The sequence below is a fragment of the Macaca mulatta genome, chromosome 20 (assembly GCF_049350105.2).
Source record: "Macaca mulatta isolate MMU2019108-1 chromosome 20, T2T-MMU8v2.0, whole genome shotgun sequence".
NCBI lineage: Eukaryota > Metazoa > Chordata > Mammalia > Primates > Cercopithecidae > Macaca > Macaca mulatta.
Genome location: NC_133425.1, coordinates 51,818,359 through 51,844,976, shown reverse-complemented (window position 1 = coordinate 51,844,976; position 26,618 = coordinate 51,818,359). Strand labels below are relative to the sequence as shown.

General features: G+C 47.6%; 1 protein-coding gene across 6 annotated transcripts in view; it reads right to left on the bottom strand.

Moving 5' to 3' along the window:
- GNAO1 (G protein subunit alpha o1) overlaps window positions 1-26,618 on the bottom strand; it is a 167,206-nt gene that overhangs the window by 76,101 nt on the left and 64,487 nt on the right. For all 6 annotated transcript variants that reach the window (XR_013410807.1, XM_015126153.3, XM_077983287.1 and 3 more), the window contains exon 3: window positions 9,926-10,067. Coding sequence is in view for 5 of the 6 variants with exons in the window: in XM_015126153.3 (XP_014981639.1) it covers window positions 9,926-10,067 (142 nt within the window). In the remaining variant the exon portion in view is untranslated. The remainder of the gene's footprint in view (window positions 1-9,925; window positions 10,068-26,618) is intronic.

The following is a 26,618-nucleotide window of genomic DNA, read 5'->3' as shown; positions in this document are numbered from 1 at the left end:
TATTTTTTTAGGGAGCACAATTTTATTTCACTGCATTTGTGGTAGGCCCAAAGTACTGATTTGTTAAGTAGATGTATTTAAAATACAGCACAATTTTGTGACCTTGTTTTGGGAATTCTTTTTTTTTTTTTTTTTTTTTTGAGACGGAGTTTCACTTTTGTTGCCCAGGCTGGAGTGCAATGGCGTGATCTTGGCTCACCGCAACCTCCGCTTCCCAGGTTCAAGCGATTCTCCTGCCTCAGCCTCCCTAGTAGCTGGGATTACAGGCATGCGCCACCACACCTGGCTAATTTTGTATTTTTAGTAGAGACGGGGTTTCTCCATGTTGCTCAGGCTGGTCTCGAACTCCCGACCTCAGGTGATCCGCCCGCCTCGGCCTCCCAAAGTGCTGGGACTACAGGCGTGAGCCACCACACCTGGCTGGGAATTCTTCAATTTTCAATATTCCAGGAGTCTCAAAATACAGGGCGCTGGCCAGGCAGGCCCCTCTCTGCTGTTGCCTATGGCTCTTAAGGCTGAGGTCTGCTTGGCAGCTGGTTTGCCACCTTGAAACAGGTACCACAAGCCCAAAGGATGCACACACAATGACCCCTCTCCAGAGGGGAGGCTGTCAGTTACCCCTGCATAGCTGCCAGGTGGGGTGGGATGGGGGTAGAAGAGGGGCTGCAATGGGGCGGCTCCTAGACATCCAAGATTGGTGGGGACCTCTTCGGTCCTGATGCCGAGGAATATTTATTTACTTGGTTATAAGATTTTCCCATCATCAGAGCAGAGTAATTAGGGCTTACAGTGGTGGTGGGGGGTGGGGGTGGAGTGTGAGAGAGAGAAAGAACACACAAGTGCAAGGCATCACCGCCTGCAGTTTTTGTTTACTGTTTGTTGAAGTCTTTCAATTAAATTTTCTTTTTAAAATTCCATGTCCTTTTCTACAGGCAATGAACATGTAGAGACTGATGGCAGCCCAGCCTTGAGCATCCACTCAACTCTGCAAGCCACGGAAGAGAAGGCAGGCCAGTCCAGATGAAGGCTAGGTGCTGGCTGGGGCCTCTGCAGGGCCCAACGTGCTGGAGCCCTGGAGGCTGAGTGCCTGCTCCAGGCTGAGCGACTGCTGTGGGAATGCATGAATGGAAGCACACATGGCAAACGCTGTGGAGGGATCAGGATGGCATGGAAAGAAGCGTATTCTGCATCTTTCATCCTTTCCTCCCTGGACACATCTGTTCAGGCATGTGTATCCCTAGTAACAGGCCAGCACTTGACCCGGAAGCACACCCGTTGGATGAATGGAATCACTCAGGCACAGGATTCACTGACCCCTGCTAGCAGTGGGCATGATGAACAAGACTGACCTGTTCTTCCAGACCTGCTGTCTGGCCCCAAGGGTAAGACAACCATGAAGTACAGTGTGCTGCTGGGGGGCAGCTGAGATGGGCTTGGGGGGAGGGCACCACTTTTAGCTAAGGAAACCTAAGACTCTAAGGGGGAGGAGCAGCTAAGAGACATTTCAAAAATCTGACACTTTAGTCCCTCTTCCTTTCCCATATTGAAAACTGCAGTTCCTTTGAGTTGGTTCTTCCTTTTAGACAAGGGTGAGGGAAAGCCACTGATGCTGCCACCCTGGGCCAAAGTACCAGTAGCCAGGTCTCAGGCTCCTTGTGGCAGGGCTTAGATGGTGGATGCCTTCCTTCAAATCAGGAGCTTGCAGCCCGATCCAGCCTTGGATCAGGGAGCAGTGCTGATGCCGCACTAAGCCCTGGAGAGCTAGAATTTCAGAGCTGGGAGAAGTCCTGGAAACCAAGGCATTTACCTTCTCATTCTGGGGCTGGCATCTCTGCTCAAGACTGGGAGCCTCTTGATCTTTGCATCTTTGTACCCACCCCTGCCATCTTGTGCACTTCCCCAGGAGGTAAGCATTTGTAAGTAGTAAGTAATTGAGTGATAAGTATTTATAGAATAATTGATTAACCAACTGAATAAAAGAAAATGAGTCCCCAAATGGGCTGGGTAACTGGAAGCAGCATGCTGAGATGGAAAGAGGACTGAGCAGTTATGCAGGGAGCTGAATGCTCTAGTCCTGGATCTGCCACATATTCCCCTGGGTAAGTCTCTTTCCTGTTTGGGCCAGATGAAACCTATGTTCCATCTGCAAAATGGAGCAGCAGAATGAGATGGGCTTGAATGGAGCAGTTTCAAGCTCTATTCACCTGGCTGGCAAAGGGTCAGGGCAGGGTCTGGGGCTGCTGTAGGTGGACAGCCTCAGCACCCAGCATGGGGTGCATCTACATCCTCTTCCTGGCCTCATGTTTGGGCTATGGGAGTATGAAGGCTTCATCTGTTACACCCTCTAGCCGCCATCAGATCTATCAACTACTACTAAAGTTATCTCTAAGCCCAAGGGGACTCAGGGAGACACAGGCCAGATAGCATCCTTGTTTTCATCTGTTTCAGAATTCATGCAAACCACAAGGTGAACCGCACTGCATTGTAGAGGTGGCACCACAATATTTCCATGATTATTAAAAAACATAGTGTCCTGAGCTCTACTGTGTGACTTAAATGTCAAGATTTCTTCTACCAGAGGAGATCCAATGACATTCTGAAAACTAAGTGTGAAATCTGATTCTGCCTCCCAAAAAGCTACCATTATCTCTAGGGGATACAGCTCCAGTGAAGGCCCCTGGTGGAACAAGAGCATGGGCGGCAATCCCAGCTGGCACCCATCTTTCATTCTGTTTAGGTAGGTGACTGAGATAGAGCAGGGAGCCCCCTGTTAGGGGCATGCTGCCCCCCCACACCCCGAAAAAGCATGGAAAGAGAGAAAAATCTTGAGTCTCTTCAAGGGAAATTCCAGGCAGCTAGCTAGCCTTGAGAAGTAAATGAGCAACTTGAGAAGCAAGGAGGTTGTAATAGCTTAAAATAATAGCCACCCAAGTAAGTTAGAGCCACAAGATGTTTGGTTCCCTATGGAAACTAAAGATAACATCTTAACATATGTCCCCGAGTTGTTTTTCAGAAACCTGGACCCCCACCAGATGGAAAATGCCCATTGCAGCCAAGTAGACCTCAGAAGAGCGGGAACTAAGGACGGAACGCTGACCACCGATCTTTCTTCTAAATTTCTTCCTGAGGGGCCTGGAGAGAAACACACCTACAGGCCAGACCTTAACATTCATTTTGGCTGTCCCCAAGGTTTTAGACAAAAGCTCGCTCCCTAACCAACTGCAAATCACAGAATCTCTGGATCTACCTATGACCTCAAAGCCCACCCCACAGGACATCCTGCTTTTTTGGGCCAAACCAATGTATAACCTCCATGTATAGGTTTACGGTTTTGCCTGTAGCTTCTGCTTTCCTAAAATGTACCCTTGCCTTTAAAAGCCCTTGCTTGTAGGGCCATTGAGGAAGTGAGGTGTTAAGCATGAGCTGCCTCCTTACTCAGCCCCCTGCAGATAAACGCAGTCTTTTGTCTTGTAAACTTCAGTGTTGGTATTTGGCTTTATGGCACAGCTTGAGTAGACCCAGGCTTGCTAACATGACCTTGGGTGGCCAGTTAAGAACCTTGTGCTTCTGTTTCTAACATGAAAACTGCAGATAAAACCTTGCCCATTCCTCACTAGATTGCTTTGAGTAGAATTCATCAGTACTTTATCAAAAACAACGATTGTAGACAAATAATGAGAATAATTGCCAACACACATTGAGAAGTTGCTATGTGACAGGCACTATCCTATGCATGCTATAGGCATTATCTCATTTACTCTCACAGCAGACATGAACGAGGGAGGTATCAGGATCATTACTATTTTACTGTCCAAAACACTGAGGCTTAGAGAAGTTACATAATTTACCCAGGGCCATATAGTTGGTGGTAGAATTGGGGTTTAAACTTAGTATCCAGTACTTCCTGTGTTGGGCATTGTGCTAGAGGAATAGGATCTATGCTCTGCCCTTAAGGATTTTATAGTTGAGAGAAACAGGTATAGGCACAAATAGTGAGAAAATGAAAACTGGAGTATTTTCAACTGACTAAAGTCTCATACAAGTTCAATGCATGACTGCTACCAGTCCATCTGTTTACAATGTATTTTACATATGCAAGGATGTACACATATACACATGTACATTTTACATATGTTTATATATACACGTGTGTGTATGAGGAACTGTATTAACACAGGCCTGTTCAAAGGCTTTCCCCATCCCCCCACTGGTCCAAGTGAACCTTCTAATCCTGTAGTTGTTCAGTTTCTCCTCAACCCTTTCTTCCAGTGTTAGAGTTTAGGCCAGCTCAGCCAGAACAAGGCCCTCTGCTTCTGTGATGCAGATGTAGGCCCTGGGCTAAGGCTAGAGGAAGGAGGAGGGGGAGAGCTTGGCTCAGAAGGTGAAGACAATTTACAAAATAATGAGTTGGGGTGAGGAGGGAGGGAGGAAGAGAGGGAAGGGGAGGAGGAAAAGGAGACTGAGAAGGAGGGAGGAGGACACAGGGAAAGGGAAGAAGCGGGGGGAAGGGAGATAGGAGGGGAGGGGAAAGGGAGACGAAGAAAAAGGGAGGAGTGAAGGAGCGGCAGAGCCGGAACCCCTTTGGTGGGAGAGAGAGAAGGGGAGAGAGGACCAGCCTTGCTCGCTGGGGTGGAGAAGAGGGTCTCTGAAGAACCCGGGGGAGTAAGGCAGCTCAAGGGAGTGGGGTGGGACAGACGTGGGAGGCAGGAGAGGATGTTTGAGAACAGCAGGGGGAGCTGTCTCTGGTCCCTTTTCATGTTCTTAGAGAGACTCCGGATAAAGGATGGGATTCTTTGAATGATTTGTTTTGCCTGATCATACTGCGTCTATCTAAATGGGACTCTGCTCTGGACCCGGGCCACACAGGTTCTAGTCTTATTAGGCTTCCATGTCTACACTGTATACATATATAATTAGTACTGCATGACGCTGGGCAAGTCACTTAGCCTCTCCATGCCTCATTTTTTTTTAACCTATAAAACAAGGACAACAATAGCACCCACTGCACACGTAGTTGTTAGTATTAAATAATTTAAGCATTAAGGAAAATTTATTAAATAACAGGACAAATAACAGGCCCATCCTTTTCCAATAAAGGCTCTGAAACATAAAAATGGAAAGCAGTTATTATCCTGGAGTCAGTAATTTCCAGAGCTTCAGTTCTCTGAATCTATCCATCTGATATATGCAGACCTCCCCCACCTGGAAACTCCTTAGGTTTGGAAGGGGACACACCCTCTGTGGTCCGATCCCACCCAGCCTCCTGGCTTTCTGGCTGAGGTTCCACCTTGTGCCCATCCTTTTCCAACAGTCAATTAATCACCAGGCCCCTGTATTTCCTTTGTTGCTATGCATCACTCTGCTGCCTTTCTGACCCCTCACCTAGCCCCTCGCACCTTATTCGTGGTCTGTTGCTGGAGTTTCTTTACCTGCCTCCCCATCTTTAGTCTTCCCTCGCCATCCCCCTCCCCGCCCTGTCCACTCTGCACATGCCATATCGTAATTTCCTAAAATCTCACTTTCATTCCATCCCAGCTCAAAATCTCTTTAACAGGATAAACCCCAAACTCCTTGGCCTACCTTCCAGGGCCCACCAAATCTGGACCTAACTGGACCTTCCAGTTTTCCCACACCTTGCCCAGACCCCAGTCCTCTGTTCTGGCCACTGGCCTCCTCTGCCAGTTAACTCTCCTTTCCCTCATTACCAGCCACTGTTTCTACCATGTTTTTTCCTGGCTTCAAGGGCCTTTGCTCACCTACACCTGCACCTGTCAAACTGTACCTTTGCCTCAGGGACGGTTCCAGCTTCACTCCCACTAAGCAGCTCTTCCTGCCCACCACGTGCAAGGGCTGTGCTCACTCTGCCTGTGAGCTCCATCTTCCCAAGAAGATGACCAGCTCCTTAAAGGCTCCAACTCACATGCCTTTGAATCTTCACACAGGGCTTAGCACCAGCCCTACACATGGTAGGTTCTCAATCAACAGCTGTTCATGTAGTGATAAAGCTACAGGTACTTTGCCTTTTTTTCTGTGAACACTGGGAAAGTTAGAAATGTCATTCTATTAATGGGATGGGTCTTGAAGACCTACTAAGTGCTGAGCACTGTGTTGGCTACTGGAGTGAGGAGGTGATCCAAAGATAAACGACATAGGCCCTGATCAGAAGACCTCCAATGATGAAGGGGTTCTTAGGCTGGGCTCCGCTGGTGGGCCAGGCCCCCCTGAAATTGCATGCAGAATCTCCTAGATGTGTGCTGTGTCCCCTGTTCTGGAAGGAAGGCTCACGGGTTTATGAGCTGCTCAAAGGACTCTGACTACACCTTAGGGCCCACTTCTCTACAGAAAGATGCATAAACAACTGATCTTCATGCTAGTGTGTGAGATAAGAGCTTCATGGAGAAAGCGCTGAGCTGAGTTTCTTCCTCAGGGGAGGAAAAGGTAAGGAGGCTTCATGGACAAGATGAAGCTTAGCGGGCCCTTACTGAGTAGGGCAGTTCCACGGGGAAGAGGGGAAGAGAAGAGGAGTGCACTAGAGGCAGAGAGCACACCCCAGCGAAGGCCCAGAGGTGTGAGAGTGCATGGGGTCCCTGGGAAGGGTCTGTAGTCTGAGGCTGGGGCCTGGGGTGTGGAAACCACAGAAGGATGTAAGGAGGTCCCCGCTGTTTGCTCTGCGCGGAGGTTCTTTCAGGTTCAGGCTCACGCACAGTCACGGGGCTCCAAGTGACTCCACACCAGAGAGGCTGAGGGAAAAACCGGCCAGTCCTCTTTCCCTGGGGGCCAGGACAGGCGATGAGTCCGCTGCCAGGGGAAGTCAGCGACACCTACCTGTTCTAGGGGTTGACACTGAGATACAGCAAGGAAGCTCTTAGGTGCTTTTCTGTGTGGAGAGTGCAAGGCTGGCTGGCCCCGGCAGGTGGTGGGAGTGAGGCTGTCTTCCTCCAGACACCCCCTGATGACTGGTGGTGGGTAGCAGAGGTGAAGAAAACATGAGAGGGAAGGAAGTCTCTTCTGTTGAGACCAAAACATGGATCTGGACTTCTACAGCATAAGGTGGTTTCCCCAGCATCCAAATGGCAGATCCCCTAGATGGAGTGTGGCTGGGGACCCAAGCGAAGAATGTGGGGACCCAGCTCTGGGCTCAGGGCATCTGGACATCAGCAGCTGCCTGGCTGCAGGTAGCTCCAGCTGAACAGAGCTTTATATTCCTCTGCGCCAGGCTCATTCCTCCCTTAGGGCCTGGGTGCTTGTCTGGAACTTTCTGTCCCCTCGTCCTCCCACTCTGAAGTATCTGCTCCTCCCACCCCCAGATCAGGCTCTCACATCACCTTATTTTGTTTTCCTTGCAGCCCTTAGCATTATCTGACATTATGCAGTCACCTACTTGTGGGCTTGTTTGCTGCCTATACTGCTAGATAGGAAGCTCCATGAGAACATGGAAAGGGAAGGATCTTGGCTCTGAGTTGCCCCTACACCAGCAGATACTGCAGCCCTCTCAGGTCTGGTATGTGTCCTTATCGAGAGGACAGAAGTGGTGGCTTCCACTCTCTTCTGCCAGCTCCACAGGCTGCGAATCCACACCAGTCCACTCCCAGGAATGCCTTTTCCAGCTGTCTGGCTTGCTGTGGTCTGGGTCTTGGGTTCACTCCTTTCCTGCTCCTCACAGTTGTAAGAATACAGGAAGGCGGTGCCTGAGTGTCACACCAGACAAGTCTGTGTTGCCCTAGGGATGGGCCAGGTGCTGGCCATGGTGCCACCTGCCATAACGGAACTGGGCTTGGACTCGACTGTGTCCAGTGGACTCTCCAGGGAGTCCTGCTTAGCTCTCAGTCTCTCCTTCCATTGGAACCTTCCCCTCCTTCCTGCTTAAAGGCTGACTACTTGACTGGGAAATTCCACGGAGGAGAAATAGCCAGAGAAGGGACCCTGTTTCCCAGGGGCCTGTAGTACAGTCCTTAACGTATCATAGTCCTAGCGATTCCCAAGCAATCATCTCTCCATTCAGGATAATAAAATGGAAAAAAAAATCCCATGGGAACAATGAATGTTTTCCAAAATGGAAGGAGAAAAGTATTCCAAAGCCACATTGACTTTTCCGGGTTATAATCAGTATAGGAGATTTTCAGGAAAAGCTGGCTGGGAGATGAATACATTTGCTCCTGGAAGATCTCACACACCCTGTGTGTGTGTGTGTGTGTGTGTGTGTGTGTGTGTAGGGGGTGTGCCTTTTGCACTGTGTCTGCTCTCTGGCTGAGATTCAGACACCATGCTCCCCACTTAGCCAAAGGGAGAGAGAGAGACCAGAGGCCTGTGGCTTGTACCATGACTGAAGATAAGATGAGGCACTCCCTGCTCTGGGCTGTAATAAAACAAGTTAAATAAAATGAGTCAGTATATGTAAAGTGTTTAGTATGTGCCTGGCAGCCAGTAGGTGCTCAACAAATGGTTGCTGTTTTCATTCCTACTATTGCTATTAAGAAGAACGAAGCAGTGTACACATCTGGGCTAGTTCTAATGATCTGAATAGGTGTTTTCTGAAACCAGACACCATTCCCTGCTGTGCTCATTCCTGTATCCACAGCACCTAGCTCAAAGCCTCACACATCATCAACCTGCAGTGAATGGACCCATCCACTCCCCCATTCCCTCTTTCCACAGGCCCTGGCTCTGTGACCAAACCCAAAGCCAGTCTTCCAGCGAGAAGTGCTTCCTTTGCAGAATCAACTTCCCAACTTAGCCTCCAGGAGGAGCAGCAGATGGGCCCAGGTGCCCCTGCTAGTACCCAGTTTCTCCACCTCGGGCTGGCCTCGGACATACCCTCAGTCACCCAATTCCCCAGCACCTGGAGGAGTCAGTGCCTGGCCTGGATGACTCTGCCCCATGGAATTAGGATTTTGTGCATAATATATTAAATTTTACATTTAAAGCTGCCTGTCACGGATGATTTATCAGACACAGAGACAACCAGGACAGTTTTCCTCTGTGAGGAAGATGATTTTTAGCAAAGACAGGATGTGTGTATAATGTACAATCAAATCACACAGCAATCAGAGATGAATGCTCAACATCCAGAGGCTCAGATGCAGAGCCCAGGTGCTTGGAGGCTCTACCTGTCCTCTGCCCGCTTCTCCAATCTCCAGGTCCCAGAGGGAGGATCACTGAGATTCAGTCCCAAACAGGGACAAAGAGCTGCTTCTGGATAGAATTCTGAGGCTATTTTCTCCTCTCCCTCTCTCCCTCCCTCCTTTTATTTAGCCTTGCCAGTGTAGCTGTATATAGTTCAGTCTTAACAGTTAATACAAATGTTTGCAAATTAGAGGTTTTTATAGAGTACTTATTCCACTCACCACTTAATAGAAGCCTGGAAACATTACCCCCAAACAGTCCCTGTTCTAGAACACTGACTTTCTACAGGAAGGAGAGCCCTGTAGGTCCTCATACTTCCCTGGGGGAGGAAGAAAACAGCCCTTGGTATAAAAGAGGAAGGATAGTCAGTTCCAATGGCCTTCCCCACTCCACAGCAAGGCAAGGAAAGTCCTTCTAAGGAAGGGAGATGGTGGCCAGGCAAGGCTTGTTTTGTTTAATATATATTTTTTTCTGTTCAAGTTAATTGCCCAAGGACAGGTACTTAGACAGTGTTGTGGCAGCCCCAATTTAAAACTGTCACCAACTCTTCCTCATCTGCAAAATAAATCCGGGAGTTTTGTAGCCCTTGCAACATTCAACTTGCAAAGTTGGGGAGTTTGCTGGGAGTTTGCCAGGGGTGTGGATGCAATGGCTTAGGTTGGTGACTGTGCCACCATATATCTTTCATACATAGCAGAGTCTCTTCTCGTTCATTTAAGCCAGCCCAGCACTATAAAAAGGAGGCAGTGGGGTAACACAGACAGAACCTCTTGTTGCTGCGCTTATGGACTCAGGGGCCTACCTTTCTCTCCTTATCACCATATTCGATGCCCAAAGTGTCCATGGCCCGGACGATGGCTGCCAGGGACTGGATGGTGTTGCTGTAGACAACAGGCTTGTACTGTTTCACGTCTTCTCCGGAGAAGCCATCTTCATGGATGATCCTAGAGAAAAACCACACATACCACACCTGATGAGAGCATTGTCCTCATCAACACAGAGAGCACAGGCATGAGAAGCAATGGCTGGCTGTGGGCCAGGTCCAGCTGGGTTGCCGAGTTACTGAGTTGCTACATTAATGTCATAAAATCTAAAGGGAAAAGCTACTTAAATTACTTAAAAACAGAATCTTGGAAAAAAGAAATGCAGTCTTTTCACATTCCCTACATAATGAAAGAAAAATCCGTCAATGAGGTGCTGATAATACTTGAAAACACTTAGAACAGGAAGGGCATACATTAAGCACTCAATATATGTTTAAGCAAAGCTCAGGGTCCCAACTTAGGTTTACACACAGAGGCATATTGTTGAAAATCCCTGGAAAAAGTCTGCAAATGGATGAAGCATTTTTCTTTCACAGAAAACTCACAGCTTTTAATGAAGGTAAAATGATTCACTTAAGAGGAACAAATAACCATCTTTATCTTTGACAACAGAAAAGTCAATAAAAGGGTTTGCCTACTTTCTCGTCCTTGGCTAGGATTTAACCACATACCGCCCTCGTCCTGGTGGATCTGAACAGGGACAAAGAGGACATAAAGGAGAAGTCACAACTTTCAGAGGCCACGTGGCACTGCCTGCTAGCCACTCAACATTGTGCTCACTGCTGACAAGGATCCGGGCAGGAGAGAAAGCTAGAAGGAGGGGCTTATGCCAAAACCACAAGAATCCTCTTATAAATAAAGTAATCCAGAAAGAGCAAACGAATTTTAAGATTAACATCCCACATTTGTCCTCCCCCAATGAACTATGTAAACTCTTCTGTGGTCACATTTTCAGTCCCAGATAGAACACTACTTGTGACATGTTCATGCACCAATATAATAACTGAGACCTCCTTTCTACTATACCACAGCTCCTTCCCATTCCTTCGTTACCTTCATGCAGGAGAAAATGGCTCAAAATTCTTCTTTTTTTTAAAAAAAACAACAACAACAGTTTTATTGAGATATAATTCATATACCATACACTCCACCCATTTAAAGTATACAATTCAATGGTTTTTAGTATATTCACAAGGTTGGTCAATCATCACCACAATCTAATTTTGGAACATTTCAATCTCCCCAAAAGGAACTTTGTATCCATTAGCAGTTACTCTCCATGCCCTGCCCCTACCCTAAGCAACCACTGATGTACATTTTGTTTCTATAAATTTGTCTATTCTGGACAGTTCATATAAATGGAACCATACAATGTATGGTCTTTTGTGACTAGTTTCTTTCACTTAACACGATGTTTTCAAGATTCATTCACAATGTAGCATGTATCAGTAGCTCATTCCTTTTTATTACTGAATAGTATTCCACTGTAGGGATGTACCACATTTTATTTATCCAGTCATCAGTTGATGGACAATAATGATTCCTGCTGCAAAATTCCACTTGGTGCTGGTTTGTGGGTCTTCACTCTGAGATTCTCTAAAAAGCAGATCAGAATGACCCTATCAACTTTCTGTCCACTTTTATTATTCCTAAGTCCAGTTTTGTAAAAGTATCTTGAGGGAGTACATAACCAGTGCAGGCCCCTGGTACACCACCCCAGAGAGATCTCAAAGGGATCTTTCCTAGCTCCCACTGTAAACAACTAGAAAACCAGACAAAATATATGAAACAAGCATTTTCAGACACTGGAGAATAGACAGTGCAGGACTGTGATCCCTGAGAGAAGGGAGACCGAGGAGGGGAGTCCTATGATGGCCTGGGCGTCCGCCTTTAGGTGTTTACTAGACCACAGTGCAGGAGGTTACCCAGGCAGAACACAGCCATTTCACTGAACTGAAGAGAAAAAGTGAGTTCAGGAAAGCTGAGGTAGCTGGAAGGGCAGCGTGCCAGAGGGGAGAAAACTGCAAAGAGAGAGCACTTCAGATGCTTCAGACAGCGCATAGGGGTCCCCCTGGAGTCTGTGGCTGGATAGGGTGAGGTTCCACAGCTGGTCAAGGAACAATTACTAAAGAAAGAACAAGCATCAGGTTGCTTATCAGTTGAACGCTTCCCAGAGCTCATTCAAGGCTAGGAGATATTCAAGTTCCAAACAGCCAGAGTGAAGAGTCCTTGTTGAATGCCTGGGGCACTCAGCAGAGATGCCAGAAGGCTCATGCCATAGCAACAGGGCTGAACTAGCTCCAGAGTAAAGGCTGCTTTAGACCTGCCCTCACGAAGCTTAAAAACAAACTTAAAAAAAAAATCAAGCTGATCTACAAGTAACTTAACTACCTGGAGAATAAAGTCAAACAGTCTTTAAATGAGAACAACAAAATCTAGACATTCAACAATACAATATTCATAATATCAGCATCACACAAAAAATTTCTGAATATGCAAAGAAGCAGGAAAGCATGACCCATAACTAGGAGAAAATACAGTCAACAGAAGCAGACCCAGGAGTGACAGAGATCATGGAATTCACAATAAGAATTTTAAAACATCTATTTTAAATATTTCTAAGAAATTGAAGGAAATTAGGAACATATGAGGAAAGAAATGGAAGACGTAAAAAAGAACAAAAGGAATATAAAATGATGAAAATATAGTATCTAAAATAAAAATTTCACTGGATGGGATTAACAGCAGATTAGACATACAGAAGATGAGTGAACTTGAAAACATGGCAATAGAAACTATCTAAATTGAAACAGAGGGAAGAAGCTGAAAAATGTATTATGATGTTTATAACATACATAGAAATAAAACTTCAACAATAGCACAAAGGATGGGAGGGATAAAATGAAAGTATAGTCTATACTGTAGAAAGATTCTTATAAGTAAAAAAAGTAGTATTAATATATTATTACTTGAAAGTAAAGTGTAATAAGTCAAGATACACATTGTAAACTCTAGCGTAAATACTAAAAAACAGAAAAGAAAGGCAACTGGTACTTAGATTCTCCTAAGAGGGTGGGGCCCTCTGGGTGACCTGAGTGGTGCAGGCAGGATTTGCTAGTCCCCATGGCATGACATGCTTCCCCAGAAGCCACTGCATTGAGTTTCTCATGCTTCATTTGGGATCAGCAGACCCTACCACTCTCCTGGGAATGCTCTCTAGACCTTTGGCTGACTCTGGGACCTCCCTCAACCTATTTCACACCTATTGATATCATTAATCTTCATACACACTTGATCAGGTGGAAAGGGTGGGATTTTATTATAACTATTTGACAGAAGAGGAAACTGAGGCTGAAAGAAAATAAGTAATTGCCCCAATGCCTCCCAGCAGGTAAGAGCCTGGGCCAAGAACAGGACACAGGTCTCCAAGCTCACAGTCCTTTCTATCACACCTCAATTCATGGACTGAAAATACTGCTGGCAGGTCTCAATCTGTTGCCTGGGTTGTCCCAAGATAAAGAAGCTTCATTTGCAGTTTGCAGAAATGTTGCAATTTGGAGGAAATTGCTCAAATCATGATTAGCCCTATAAGTTGTTCAAACTGGCTTATATTAGGTTAAAAATAGGCTTCCTGTTTCAGAGTAGAATTTTATATCCCCTTCTACTACAATGTAATAAGTACTTTAAGACTAGAAAATTTGGACCATACATACAGAACAAGAAGAATTTTTTTTTTTTTTTTTTTTTTTTTTTTTTAAGACAGAGTCTCACTCTGTCACCCAGGCTGGAATGTAGTGGTGGGATCTCGGCTCACTGCAAGCTCCGCCTCCCGGGTTCAGGCCATTCTCCTGCCTCAGCCTCCTGAGTAGTTGGGAATACAGGCGCCTGCCACCATGCCCAATTAATTTTTTGTATTTTTAGTAGAGATGGGGTTTCACCAACAAGAAATATTATTCATACTCCCACCACTCAGAAAAACACTGAATTTTTAAATGTTAAGTCTTCTCCCTAGCTTTTTTTTAATGCCACATTCCTCTTCTTTTTTTCTTTATAGCATTGATTTGAGGCAAATATACTTAAATGTATCAAATAAGACCCTCTTTATTTTCTATTTCCCCACACCATTCTAGAAAGGCAGAGTAGAGCAGTGGTTAGAGGTTGGGCACTGAATAGGATGAGCTGTGTGTCCCTGGTAAACAATTTAATTGCCTTGGTTTCCTCATAAGCAAAGAGTTGTGAGGAATAAATGTAAAAGTACCTATCATATAGTAAGTATAAAACAAATGGTAGCTATTAGCATTTTCTGCCGGACGCAGTGGCTCATGCCTGTAATCCCAGTACTTTTGGAGGCCGAGGCAGGCAGATCACGAGGTCAGGAGTTCGAGACCAGCCTGGCTAATATGAGGAAACCCTGTCTCTACTGAAAAATACAAAAATTAGCCGGATGTGGTGGTGGACACCTGTAGTCCCAGCTACTCGGGAGGTTGAGGCAGAAGAATCGCGGCAACCTGGGAGGTGGAGGTAGCAGTGAGCCAAGATCACGCCACTGCACTTCAGCCTGGGTGACAGAGCGAGACTCTGTCTCAACCAAAAAAAAGTAATAGTATTTTCATTCTAAAGTTAAAATCTGGCAAGTATAATGTCTTTCATTTGTAATATAAAATAAGCAGAATAATTGCAGCTCCCGTTTGAGGGTTTACCCTCTGTGCTAAGTGCTTTACATGTGTCATTTCATTTAACCTTCAAAACAATTCCAGGAGATAAATTATCTCCTCTTTACAGATGAGGAAACTGAGGCTCAGGTAGGTTAGGCCACTTACTTGACATACAGCTGGTAAATGGCAGATGCTGAAAGGCAGGTCTGCTCCTTCTGCCCTGAGTCCCTATCTCCAGGAGAATCCAGAGATTTCACCCACAAAACAAGCACTGGAACTTGCCCTGTTGTATCTGCCCAATGTTCTGGCAAGGAAAGGAGGCCTCTGGGTTGGAGTTGGAGATACAGCCCTGGAGAGTTCAGTCTAATGTGACAGCCCAGGTCTGAGTCGTGGAGGTGACAAGGCCAGGATTTGGAAATCAGGAGCGAGGCTTCAGGAGATACCTTAGCAACAGCCAGTGGCATCTCACATTGCAGCAGCCCCAGGTGGGCTGTTCATCTACATAGCTGAGCGATAGAGTGCAGAATCAAGTCCCAGAAACATCATTTGAGTCCCTGGGTCCAACCATGCCTGAAGCCCACCCAAAACTTTTGAGTGATATGAGCCAAATAATTCCCTCTCAATTTTGCATAAGCTAACTTCATTTGGGTTTCTGCCACTTAGAACCAACAGAGACATGACTAAAAGGTACATGTTTTATACCTTGATAACTAATAATCAGAGATCATCTCCCAGAAGACTTGTTTACTAATTTTTAATTTTTAAAATTAAAGCACCACATCTCACTTATCTCTGCTCTCTTCTCATATCTCCTGGCATAGGGCTGAGCTCCAGACAGTGCTCAGATAAAGTGAGACATAACTACATGATTCAGGAGTACACAGATGCCCCACACCTGTCCCTCTCCAAAGCACTCACTAAAGGAGGCAGATGTGTGTGTGTGTGTGTGTGTGTGTGTGTTGTGTGTGTGTGTGTGTCAGGGTGGGGACCTACTAGATTTCTTATGACTGCAAAGCCAGGACATCAAAGGGGGATCCAGCTAGATTCTGCATTGATGCCCACCAAAAACTCAGGGACTCTGAGGGGTGTTCCAGGCCACCAAACCAGAAGCACCATGAGGAACAGGAGGTCTGAACAGCCAAGGGCTGACTGTGGAGTGTTTGACTTTGGACAGAAACCGCCAGCTGGACTCTGGAAACCTGGCAACGCTGCTGAGAGGAGATCTCACGTGGATATGGGGAGAGACAGAGGGTGGCAACCCAGCCCGCCTGCGCGAGTCTGAGCTTTCTGGGAAGAGGCAACCAAGGAGAAACCCTGGTTCTCCCCGCACCTCCATTTCTCTCTCTGCTGCCTTAGGGACCCTGCAAGAGGCCTGGACTTGGGCTCCCTTTGCTTTCTGCTTCCCCCTTGCAGTGCAGGACTGCACTTAGCTGCAGTGAGACTCCCCAGGCACGCTGACCTTATATGGTCACAGAACCACAGGCTTGGGAGCTGGAAGGGACCTTGGAGGCTCATCTGGCCCAGCAGCCATTCTCCTTCTCTGAATCATAGACTCCTCTGAGAGTGTGACAAATGTACCGACACATACGGTTTCCCCCCCAACTTCTGGAGGTTCACAAACTCAGAGGCCCTAGGCTGCTGGGACACGTGGCTTTTCACTCCATCTCCAGCTAGATTAAATGCTCCTCGTCTGCTCCCTTTATCAGTGCTCTGGCCCCCGCCCTGGGACTGGACTGCTGCTCCTCCTCCATCACAATCCCTTTAATGATCTACAGGAAGCGGGGGCTTCTAGAGCCAGACTCTCTAGCTGTGAGACTGGGCGCTTCTGTTTCCACATCTGTTCCTGGGAGATGGGCATGGTAACAGAGCTGGTTCCTGGTTGGGATCAAAAGAATGAATCCATGTAGAGTGCCCAGCACAGTTGGCAGTCAATCAGTGTTAGCTATTATTATTGTTGCCATACTTGGTACAAGGGACAGGGGAGAATATGCAGTCAGTCAGGTGTCCTGCATCTATCCTCTTGAGGAAGAGGATGGGAAGTGGGTCTATGGGGAGGGAAGGCTGGGAGGACCACTGCTTGTCAGGAGAAGGAGGAGCAGCAGCAGTAGCAGCGGCAGCAGCAGCAGCAGCAGCAAGGGTTAACAAGCCACAGTGGAGAAAAGAAGAAGGGCGGCAGAGGGGGTTTCTCTGGACTAAAGCAGAGAATCTGCTCATTTACCATTTACCAAATGAACACGTTGGGAGTGGTTGTGGGATGAGAAGGTGGATTTCCTGATTTTGAGGCTGTCTTAACGTGTCACAAAATGTGTTTCTGAACGCTGATGGAGAGCTGTGCTGTGGCTGCCTGGGTCAGGGTCAGGGCCCAGTGCTTCACTCCCATGCCCAGCACCAGTGGTTTCCAGCCATCAGGGAGACCTTGGCAGTAATGGGACATGGCCCCTGGAGCCATCTGCCTCCCCAGTGGAGGTAGGGACGGACCTGTCTGGCCTCACATGACACATTTTTAATCAAACAACTGTCAGATGCCAGTGAGGGAGGAAGCCACATTCCAGGAATTGAAGGCTCCACAGAACCTACGAGACCAGGATCTGGACAGGATGGTAAAGTGAAAATGCTGGTTACAGTGTGTGTCCTGTGCAGCTGTTTTCAAAAAACTGTTTGTGGGTGGGGGCAGGAGGTAGGGTGTGGTATGGAGGGAGAAGGAAGGAGAGGGAGATGTTACGTGAGGATATGTAACAAGATGTATTAATAATCACTTTCGGGTGGTGGCATTCAGTGATTTTTAAAAATTTTTCTTCTTTGTATGTTTTATGTTTAAAAATGTGTACTTGTTATATGGAAGAAAAACAAGTCATTTCCAATGAGAGTGACAGACACTTCATGTTTAACCTACTAGGGACCATTTTCACCTAGAGAGAATACTTGAGTGAAAGGGGTAGAGTCATTAACCACACAAATCTCCTGGAGTGACACATCTGGGATCAGCCTGCTGGAAGGTCTCTTCCGACTTCAAAGCCTCTGAGGCCTGGTCCCTGCCTTCCAGAGCCTCTCAATCTAGATGGTGAGATAAGGCTAGTGCCAAGAAATGAAAATTAACAACAAAAAAGTGGCATCTGCCAAGGGCCAGTTGAAGGATACGTGTGTTAGATGTGCTGGCTGCCACCTGAAAGCCACTCCCTTCTCATGAAGAGTTCCTTTCCCTGCCTCCTTTGCAGCGAAGACTGGCCAAAGAAATGGTTCTGCTTAGAGCCCACACAGAAATAGTCATTTTCCAGATGGGAAACTGTGACGTGGAGAGGAAGAGATGTGCCTATAGGCACATTTAGTTTGTGGCAGAGCAGGGACAAAACCCCCAGAGGCCTTTCCATTGTGCTACAGGCCTCTTACCTCCCTTGGTGCTCCCCTGGGAGAGGGGAGGTGATGGGTGACCCCAGGTGAGAAAAACATCTAATCAAATGCAAAATGGAAAGATGTTTTTACCTTCTGTCTCAAAAGATCCAGCTCCCAATAATTTAGAGGCTTTCCTGTAGGGGTGGGGGACAGGGGTGTATTCTGTAAGCATCTCTATTCATTGATTCCCTAATTGATTTTTCATATATTATTTGCATACCTACTAGGTGCCGGCCACCATATCACAGGCTGGGAAAAAAGCGACAGACACAATCCCTGCCCTTGTGGAGTTTGCATTCTAATAGGGAAGAATGATATGGAAGAAGTAATATCACAAATGGTTCTATAAATCACAATGGGAATAAGGGGAAAATATGACCTGAAGGAGCACCTACAGTACAGGTGCACGGTGGAGGGCAGGACCGGCCTCTCAGGAAACAGCAGTGACCATGGAGCAGGTGCTGGCTGGACAGACAAGGTAGGGAAATCCAGACAAGAGGGGAGCACCAGCGCTTGGAGACAACACTGTGTGGTCCCTTCGCGCCTCCCAGAGCCCCCCTGGCCCACAGAGTGCTCAGGGAATGTGTGTGAAATGGATGAAGGCAGCTCACGTGCTGGTCGGTGGGACCGGAAGCCAGAGACCCCAGTCAGTAGGGCTTCCCTGGAGCTGGCACTGGCACGGGTCTGCTGTTCCCTCCTGAAGGAGGCTTCCATTGACTCAAGGAGAAGGTATGAACAGCAAGCTGAATCAATGGGGGAAATGTCATCAACATCGCCTGGTTGAGAGGCACTGGCAGGCACTGGCAGCATACCTACTTGGAGGTGGGCTCAGCAGAGGGCAGGCACCCCAGGGGGAGGGGGAGAGAGGGCCCCCCCTGGACCCTCCTCCCTCTTCTTCTCCCTGTTGGAGCTCCCACTAACTCTGCTCTTGTATTTCCTTTCCCTGGAATGTGGTCTTGTGGCCAGTGGTGTTGGACCCGCAGGAGGGACCTGGCTTCCTGACTCAGGGGATACCATCAAGAGTGAGGACTAAGCGGAGTGGTCTGCAGTGGTCCGGAGGGCACATGGTGTGGGCGTGGTGGTGTCTGGGGACTGGGAGGGCTGTCTAGGAAGTGCAGCAGCCCAAATCCCCTAGAGAACACCACTCATTCCTTTGTTTATTCATTCCCTCCATGAATATGCATATACTGAGCACCTGTTAAGAGTGGGGCACACCCTGAGTCTCCTATTCACTGACAGTCAGACTGTGGGCAAGTCCTCAGCCTCCCTAAGTGTAGGTCTCTCCCTTGCAAAACGGGGACAACGATTTGGCCCTTCACAGGGTCACTGGCGGTATTAATGTACGGGGAAGGCCTGGCTCTCAGTGGGGCCCAATACTGTCAGCTGCTAATATTATTTAAAAGTCTCAGGCAATTCAGTGCCAAAGCAGGGCTAGACCACAAGTCTTGTTTCCCAAGCCACAGGCCCTCCTTCCACCTGGTGCAGCAGTGCCTTGACCCAACTGAATGGGGTGTGGTGGGCCAGACAGTATTCACGTTTTGAACGACGGGTTCAGAGGGACCACTAGTTGGGCAGAGGTAAGATGTGTATGTTTTGCAAAGCAATTATTCTGGGCCTTAATTTCTGATTTCCCAGAATTCCAGGAGCACAGAGGCCCCTGATGGGAGGTCAGAAGCTCTGCTCTTTTCCAGGCATAAAGGCTGCTTCCTTGACTGGCAGAGCTCAGCCATCCCTGAAATTGCAGCCTCCTTCAACCCCTCACTGCCGGCATCCTCCTCTTCTCACCCAACAGAACTGACTGCTATGTACCAGGTGCAGTTCACACAGCACCCAGGAGACTGGCGAACAGGACAGACAGAGGACCTGACTTCAGAGGACTCACAGTTCAATAGGGGAAGACATAAAGAAGTAAACAAATTATTATAGAGTAATAAACACAAAACTAGTAGTTAGTGGGGGAGGGTAGAGTTAAGAGCCATGAGGTGGCATGAAGCTGAGGCCTCAGTGATGAGGAGTGGGCCTTGCATATTGGTGAGGAAGAACACGCCAGGCAGAGAGAGCAGCAAGTGCAAAGACCCCGGGGCACCTTTAGTGTTCTAATGGCGAGGAGCCAGCAGGACTTGAATCTAGTGAGTGACAGGGAAAGCGGGGGGATGAGGCCAGAGGAGCAGCAGGGACCAGTGCTATGGCAAACGTACTACTTAAAATTTTTTCTCAGCTACACATTAAAACGCTCACCTGTTTAAAAAAACACATTCGTCCCCAAACCATCTTGCCTCCCACCAGTGGTTCTGCTCTAATTGTGGATCATTTTTAAATGGCAGCTTTCCCTCCTCTTTCCCTGACTTCTCCAGCCCTGACTGAAAGGCCTGTTCTTGGAACACTTATAGATTACAGCCCACACAGCTAAGCAAAAAAAGAAGAAAAAAATATCAGCCACCATCCCACCAGCTGGAGGGAACCACCGTCCACATGTTGGGGTATATTTCAGTCCTTTTACCTGGGAGTCCGCACAAGTATTATTTTCCCTGAAATGGAATCACGCTGTACATGCTTTTTTCTACACTGAACTGGATGTTCATTTTAACAACTATTTATGAAGTGCTTTCTTCATTCCAGGCACTGGGTATAGGGCAGTGAGCCCGACCTGCCTGGCCAAGCCTGCCTGCTGGAATTGCTATGTAGCCCAGGAGCTGTGGGCATGCAGAAGAGGGGCACCAGGCTCCATCCAGCCTGGCCAGAGACGACTTCAGGGAGAAGTCATTGATGTGGCTCCATGTCACCCTGGGGTTCTATTAGCTGCTTAGTCTCATCATCTGAATGGACTATGAGCTATTCAACCAAACCCCTCATGGTGGACATTTGGGCTGCTCACGAACGAGAACTCTTTCCAGCTTCAGATTCAGCTGCTGGGGCTGGGGGGCTTGTCTAACCATAAGGGTGCTTCTCCCAAGGGAGGCAGAAAACCACAAAACCTAGATGGGACAAGACAGAGGCTGGGTGACCCCTGGGCCTTACAGAGTGAGGATGAATAACATGAGCACAAATGGATCTCTTGGCTATTTGGAAAGAAGAGAAGAAAGACCCAGCTAAAAATCCAGCTGTTTAATTGTGTGGTGAAGCTGTATGGTATATGAACATTTATTTAAAAAATAATTAGAACCCCGTTAGTAATTAATTAGTAATTATTAATACTATATTAGTATACTATACTATATACTATATTAATACTATATACTATACTATAAAATATATTAGTAATTAATACTATATTAAAATGCTATATTTAATACTATGTTTTTAATACTATATTAAAACTTGATATTCTAATATCAGAATAATATAGAATAAAAGGGTATTCTAAAGAGTTCTAAAATAATAGTAACAGGCAAATCAGTCCCCCAGAGGAATGACTGGTACAAAACAAGAAGGATGTCCTGTTGACAATGACTTGCAGAAATCTATTATAAAGATGCCATTTTTAATAAGGGGTAGCTCTGGCCAGAAGCAAAGATGTCAGCTGCCAATTGTCACCAGACAGAGCCAGGGGCAAGGCCAGGACTTGTGATTCCAGTGCAGAGCCTCTGCTGTGATTATCTGAAAAACAACATGGACCCTGCCCTTTCCCTTGGTCACAGCGCTGGGGTGGGTGGAGGTGGGTGCTGCATAGGCCAGCTTTCGGTCCACAGCAGCGTAATGCTCAGAGAACTGCCTGCTAGAGCTCTGTTCTTTCTCCTCTTCCGGGTAGCATTGCTGGTCTGGGGCCCCTGGCTGTAGATTAGAGATACTATGCCTTGGACTTTGGAGATACAAGACTCAGGTTATTATGCAGATTGGCCTCAACATTGCAACCCCAGGTGATGAGGGCAGAAGAATCCTTCTCAGGCCAGCATCATTGGCCCTGGCCTGGGGCTTCCCCTTGGTGGTGGAGTAAATCCTTCAATGAAGCTCTGTCGGCCTCCTCTTGGGAAGACCTCAGGCCTCCCGATCCACCCTCAGATTCCAGCCACTGCCTTTTTCATGCCTGTGTGTTTGGGAAATACTGCCACTGACTGTGGCAGCTTCCACCCCAATTTCATCACTCAGGAGACCTGGGGTCTAAGTCTTAGCTCTGCTGACCAGCTGGCATAAGCTTGGACAAGCCACTGTGACTCTGGACTCATTTTCTATGTGTATTGCCCAGCCTCTTGGACAGGTCAGGTGTTGGCTTTGGGGCTGGGCTGCATCAACTTCCTGTGGTTGCCCCGTTTCTCAGGTTGACTGAGGGCCACGGTCATATTTATGTCTATGTCTACGTCTATGTCTTTGTCAAATGCATCCTTTCTGGGTTACAACAGCTCACAAAACATAGTGACTCATGGGGGCAAATAATCAAAGAGTTCTTGTTGGACAAAAGATTGAGGAGCTCTGAAATAGAGACCTGCATACCTCACTGCATTCAGGGCTCTGCTCGGATGTCACCTCCTCAGTCCAGTCTGACTAAGGCCCCTTCCCTCCATTATTCCGTGCCTTTATTCTTCCTTATTTTCCTTCATCACATGTATCACCACCTGGTATGCATATTTTTATTTGTGTACTGTCTGTTTCCCCACATGTCGATGTGAGCTCCATAAGGGCTGAGTTCACAGACTGTAGTGCCCAGAGCAGGGCTTGGTACTTGGCGAATGATCAATCAATGTTGGTTGAATGGCTGAATGAAACAGGTGATTGCTTGGGACCTCTTTGGCTCTAAAATGAGGGCTCCACATATAACTCCTTTCTGTGAAGGTGGGTAGCCTGTCAACAGTGGCCCCAGATGGACATATCTCTCCCCACTATCCCCCACTCATAGCCCTGGCTGCCAATTCCATCTCTACCTTGCGGACTGAACAGTCTTACCCCCTTGGGCTCGGAGTCTGTGGCCCTTTCCTAGTGATTGTAACTAGACTCACGCCCTCACTCACTGGCACAGGTTCCCCTCCTTCAACCCTGGCGTCTTGGTTCTCACAGGGTTCTAAGGGTCAGGACACACAGCTGCCTTACGCTGTCCTCTGTAGGCTTACTTCTGGGAAAATCCAAAACTGTTGTTTGAAACCAAATGGTTAAATTAACTGGTTATGTTGCAGAGACATGACAGAGAGCTTTATGGCTTCTGAGTCCTCTTCATAATGCCTTATGTGCAGACATGAGCTTTCATTAAACACAGTAAAAGAGGCACGAGTGAGGCAAATTGGTTCAATGTCAATTTTACTGCCTAGATCTAAGTAACATTTCTGGTCTCCCATCTGCCTGATAAGGGCAGCTGCTAGATCTCCCTTTCATATTCTGCTGACATAATGAAGTGAAATATTCCTATTAGTACATTATGTTTAGTATATGAACAATACTGTACATTGGGAGCAGACTGCATAGCTTTTTAATTATATTTTGTGGAGAATGCACAAGTACGGCTGCAGAGCTTTGCTCATCTTGTTCAGTCTTTGGGGAAAAAAAAAAGTCCTGCCTTCCTGTGGACGGTATGTTTGTTCATTATTTATGTTCCTGCTCATTAGTGCCTGGATGTGTTCTCATGAACCACAGGAAAGAGAAAAGACCATGAAAGCTGCTGTCTTTTGGCTGGCAGCTCACAGACAAGGCTTTTACAAACCCAGGTTACCTAAGACATCGCCCTTTCTGACACCAGGCAAGTCCAAAAGGCTCTGTCATCCAAGCAGACCAGGTGGGGCTCTGACAGCCTGTGGGAGGGCTCCTATCTGGGTTCCTCCTGGCTCCCTCGCGACTTGCTGTGGGGCGCGGTGGTGACTCACTGCAGAATATGCCTGAGGGAGCCTGAGCTCTGCAAATGGCAAATGAGGGCTGTAGTGGGCATCTGCTGGCTTTGCCTGTGCAACTCCTCCCTTCCTTGAGAGATAGGAGCTCAACTTGCCTTGGGGGAACCATCCTTTCTCACACTTTGAGGATTCTCCCCACTCCTAGCCTAAGTCCCAGGGCTGAGCGAGTTACCGATCCACACCTGTCAGTATCGCACACACGTGGATCCAGCCATGTCTGAAGCTACTGTACCCCTAGGCTAGTCAGTGATATGAGACAATGTGTTTCAGTCACTCTAGGGCAGGTTTCTGTTCTTAGCAGTCAGGAGTCTTGACTGCATTGAAGCTGCATAGCCCTTGGATGTTTGTTCGGAAAGATGGCAGCAGGGCATCGGATGGTCACACAGACTTGCTGATCTGAAAGGGGTTGCCTGGTTACTGTACAGGTTCTGAGGGCTCTGAGGGTTACACCACCATAGGACAGCATCTGTCCCCACCCCACTTTGCAAGCGGCTGAGCCAAGCAAGCCATACTGGAGGTCATTTTCTCTTATGGGCATTTTGGGGATCAGCTGATCCCAAAGCACTGTCCACTCCTCCCCCGACTCCACCTAACCCCAAAACATGGGGAATTTCACTCCCTTGTGTCTCTTCTACATTACAGACCTAGCCAGCCTGGAAAATGCTTTTCATAGGCTCTTGATTTTCCCCTTCCTGTTCTTTTTATATGAGGACTTGTGTTTCTTCTCCTTGCCACGTGATGCGGAAAAGAAGGACACCAATATACCACCAGCAACCTGAAGAGACAAAGGGGCACGGACAGAATCCCTCATTCTCCAGTGTGGGCTGCTTGGCACACGTGCTTTTCAGATTTGCCACAGAGCCTCCTAAGCGTTGCCCCAGATGGTGGACCATTTTAGGTGAGTGTTCTGAAACAGACAAAATACACCTTTCTCAGCTCCCTGCCTAAAAGAGTTCAAGGCAAAAGGTACAGATCACCCCAGATCGGGGCTCCTCAGGGAAATCATGATTTCTAATGTCCTCTGGGAGGACTGCTTATGGTAAAATCTGCCAAAAGCAAGTCTGAATGCACATTCCTCTCCAGGGTAACTCATGTCTCCTCAAATGAAATGGCAGTGGTCAGTTGCCATGCCAACTTTTGCTGGACAAAGAGGGCCATGTCTGCATTGGGTCAGGTCCCCAAACATCTCTGACTGCATGGATGTGAGCCACATTCTTCTGGTTCCCTCTGCACCACCCCTTTGTTGGGCCTTTGAACAAGAGTAGGGGAGAATTCCAGGTGACAGCATGTCTTGCCAGAGAAATACATTCACAGAGAGGCACAGCAAAACCCAGCCCAGCCAGTATTCCTTTCCTGGAGGTAGATGTGGCCCAGAAAGGATGCCACTCTCTGTGTGGTGGACTTAAATAGCCCCGCCGCGGCTCCCAGGTTTCCCACCCCAGGCCTTCTCAAGCATATGGAAGTTCCTCATTAATAACCATGATAGTGTGGTCATGCCCCCCAAAAAAGAGTCCACAAAGATCACTTTGTGGGCTTCCACATCGATCCCCTCTCTAGGGATGTTTGGGTGGGGTAGTGTGTTCTGACTGCCAAAGCCAAAGCACGCACTTGGCTGTAGGGGTGGCAGACCCTGTGGTGAGCCCAGCTGTGCTCTCTCAGAGTCGGGCTCAGTAGAGGCTCTGCTGCACTCTGAGAGGCCAGCAGGAGGGTAGGTGTGCTCAGCCTTCATCATGGTATCTGGGCCTCTCTGAGAGAACGGCCTGCTTCTGGCCCAGCAGCCGGCAGCTGAGGAATTTTCAGTGTGAATCAAGCCTAAAATTGGTGCATGTAGAAGACAAGCAGGCTAAGGAGGACAGGCCCCTCAAGCTACCATCCTGAGACTGTCCACTCTCTCAGACTCTCATCTGGATTTCAGGTAGAGACAAAACAAAAAACAGCCCACAGCCCACACTGCCTATTGTCACTTAGCCACACCACAGTAGCAAGAGCTGGGTCCGGGGGAATAGAGTAGTAGCAACGTCTGTTGAACCCCTTCAGGTGCATGCACCGTGCTAAGGGCTTCACGGACACTGCCACACTGAATCCTCCCAACAACCCCCGCCTCCTGGCAACAGCCTTAGTCAAAGCTATGCAAGTGTTAGTGCTAGCTCTACTTTGAAGATGAGGAAACTGGTTAATAAGAAAGATAATGAGCTTTCCCAAGGTTATACGGTTAGCAAACATGGGTGCTCTCAAGAGCTCTCCACTTTATGGACGGCCCTCAGACTAAATACCCAAGGAATACTGATGACTTCAAGCACATTCAGAGGAAGCAGACCAGGCTGGTAAGAGTCAAGACTTCTGACCAACTGCGAAAAGGGGAAAGGCATTAAACAATGTTCACATTAAGAGGGGGTCCCAACAATCAGAAGATTTCTGTTGTCACACTGGCCCTGAGTCATAAACTCTTACCCCTCTACAATGCCTTTCCAGTTTTCTAGCTTAATCTTTATCACATGAACCCCCTGCCCTGCCCCTTCTGCGGACCACTCCCAGCACTGTCTGCTCAGCCCTGGCCAGTGCCAGACGCATGGCTACTGAAGGAGTGAACAACGGATGCATGGATGAAGACCGTCTAGGGAGAGCTCTCACACTGTTGGGATCACCATCATAGTCACATCTACTTATTATCACCACGGCCAGAAATGCTGAGACAACTGTCCCAAGACACTTCTGTATCCACTGAGCTTCAAGCTCCAACATGCATGTGGATCAGGACGGTATGGAACAGGGGCAGTTGGAAACCAGGAAGGATGGTGAGAAGGGGTAGGGAATAT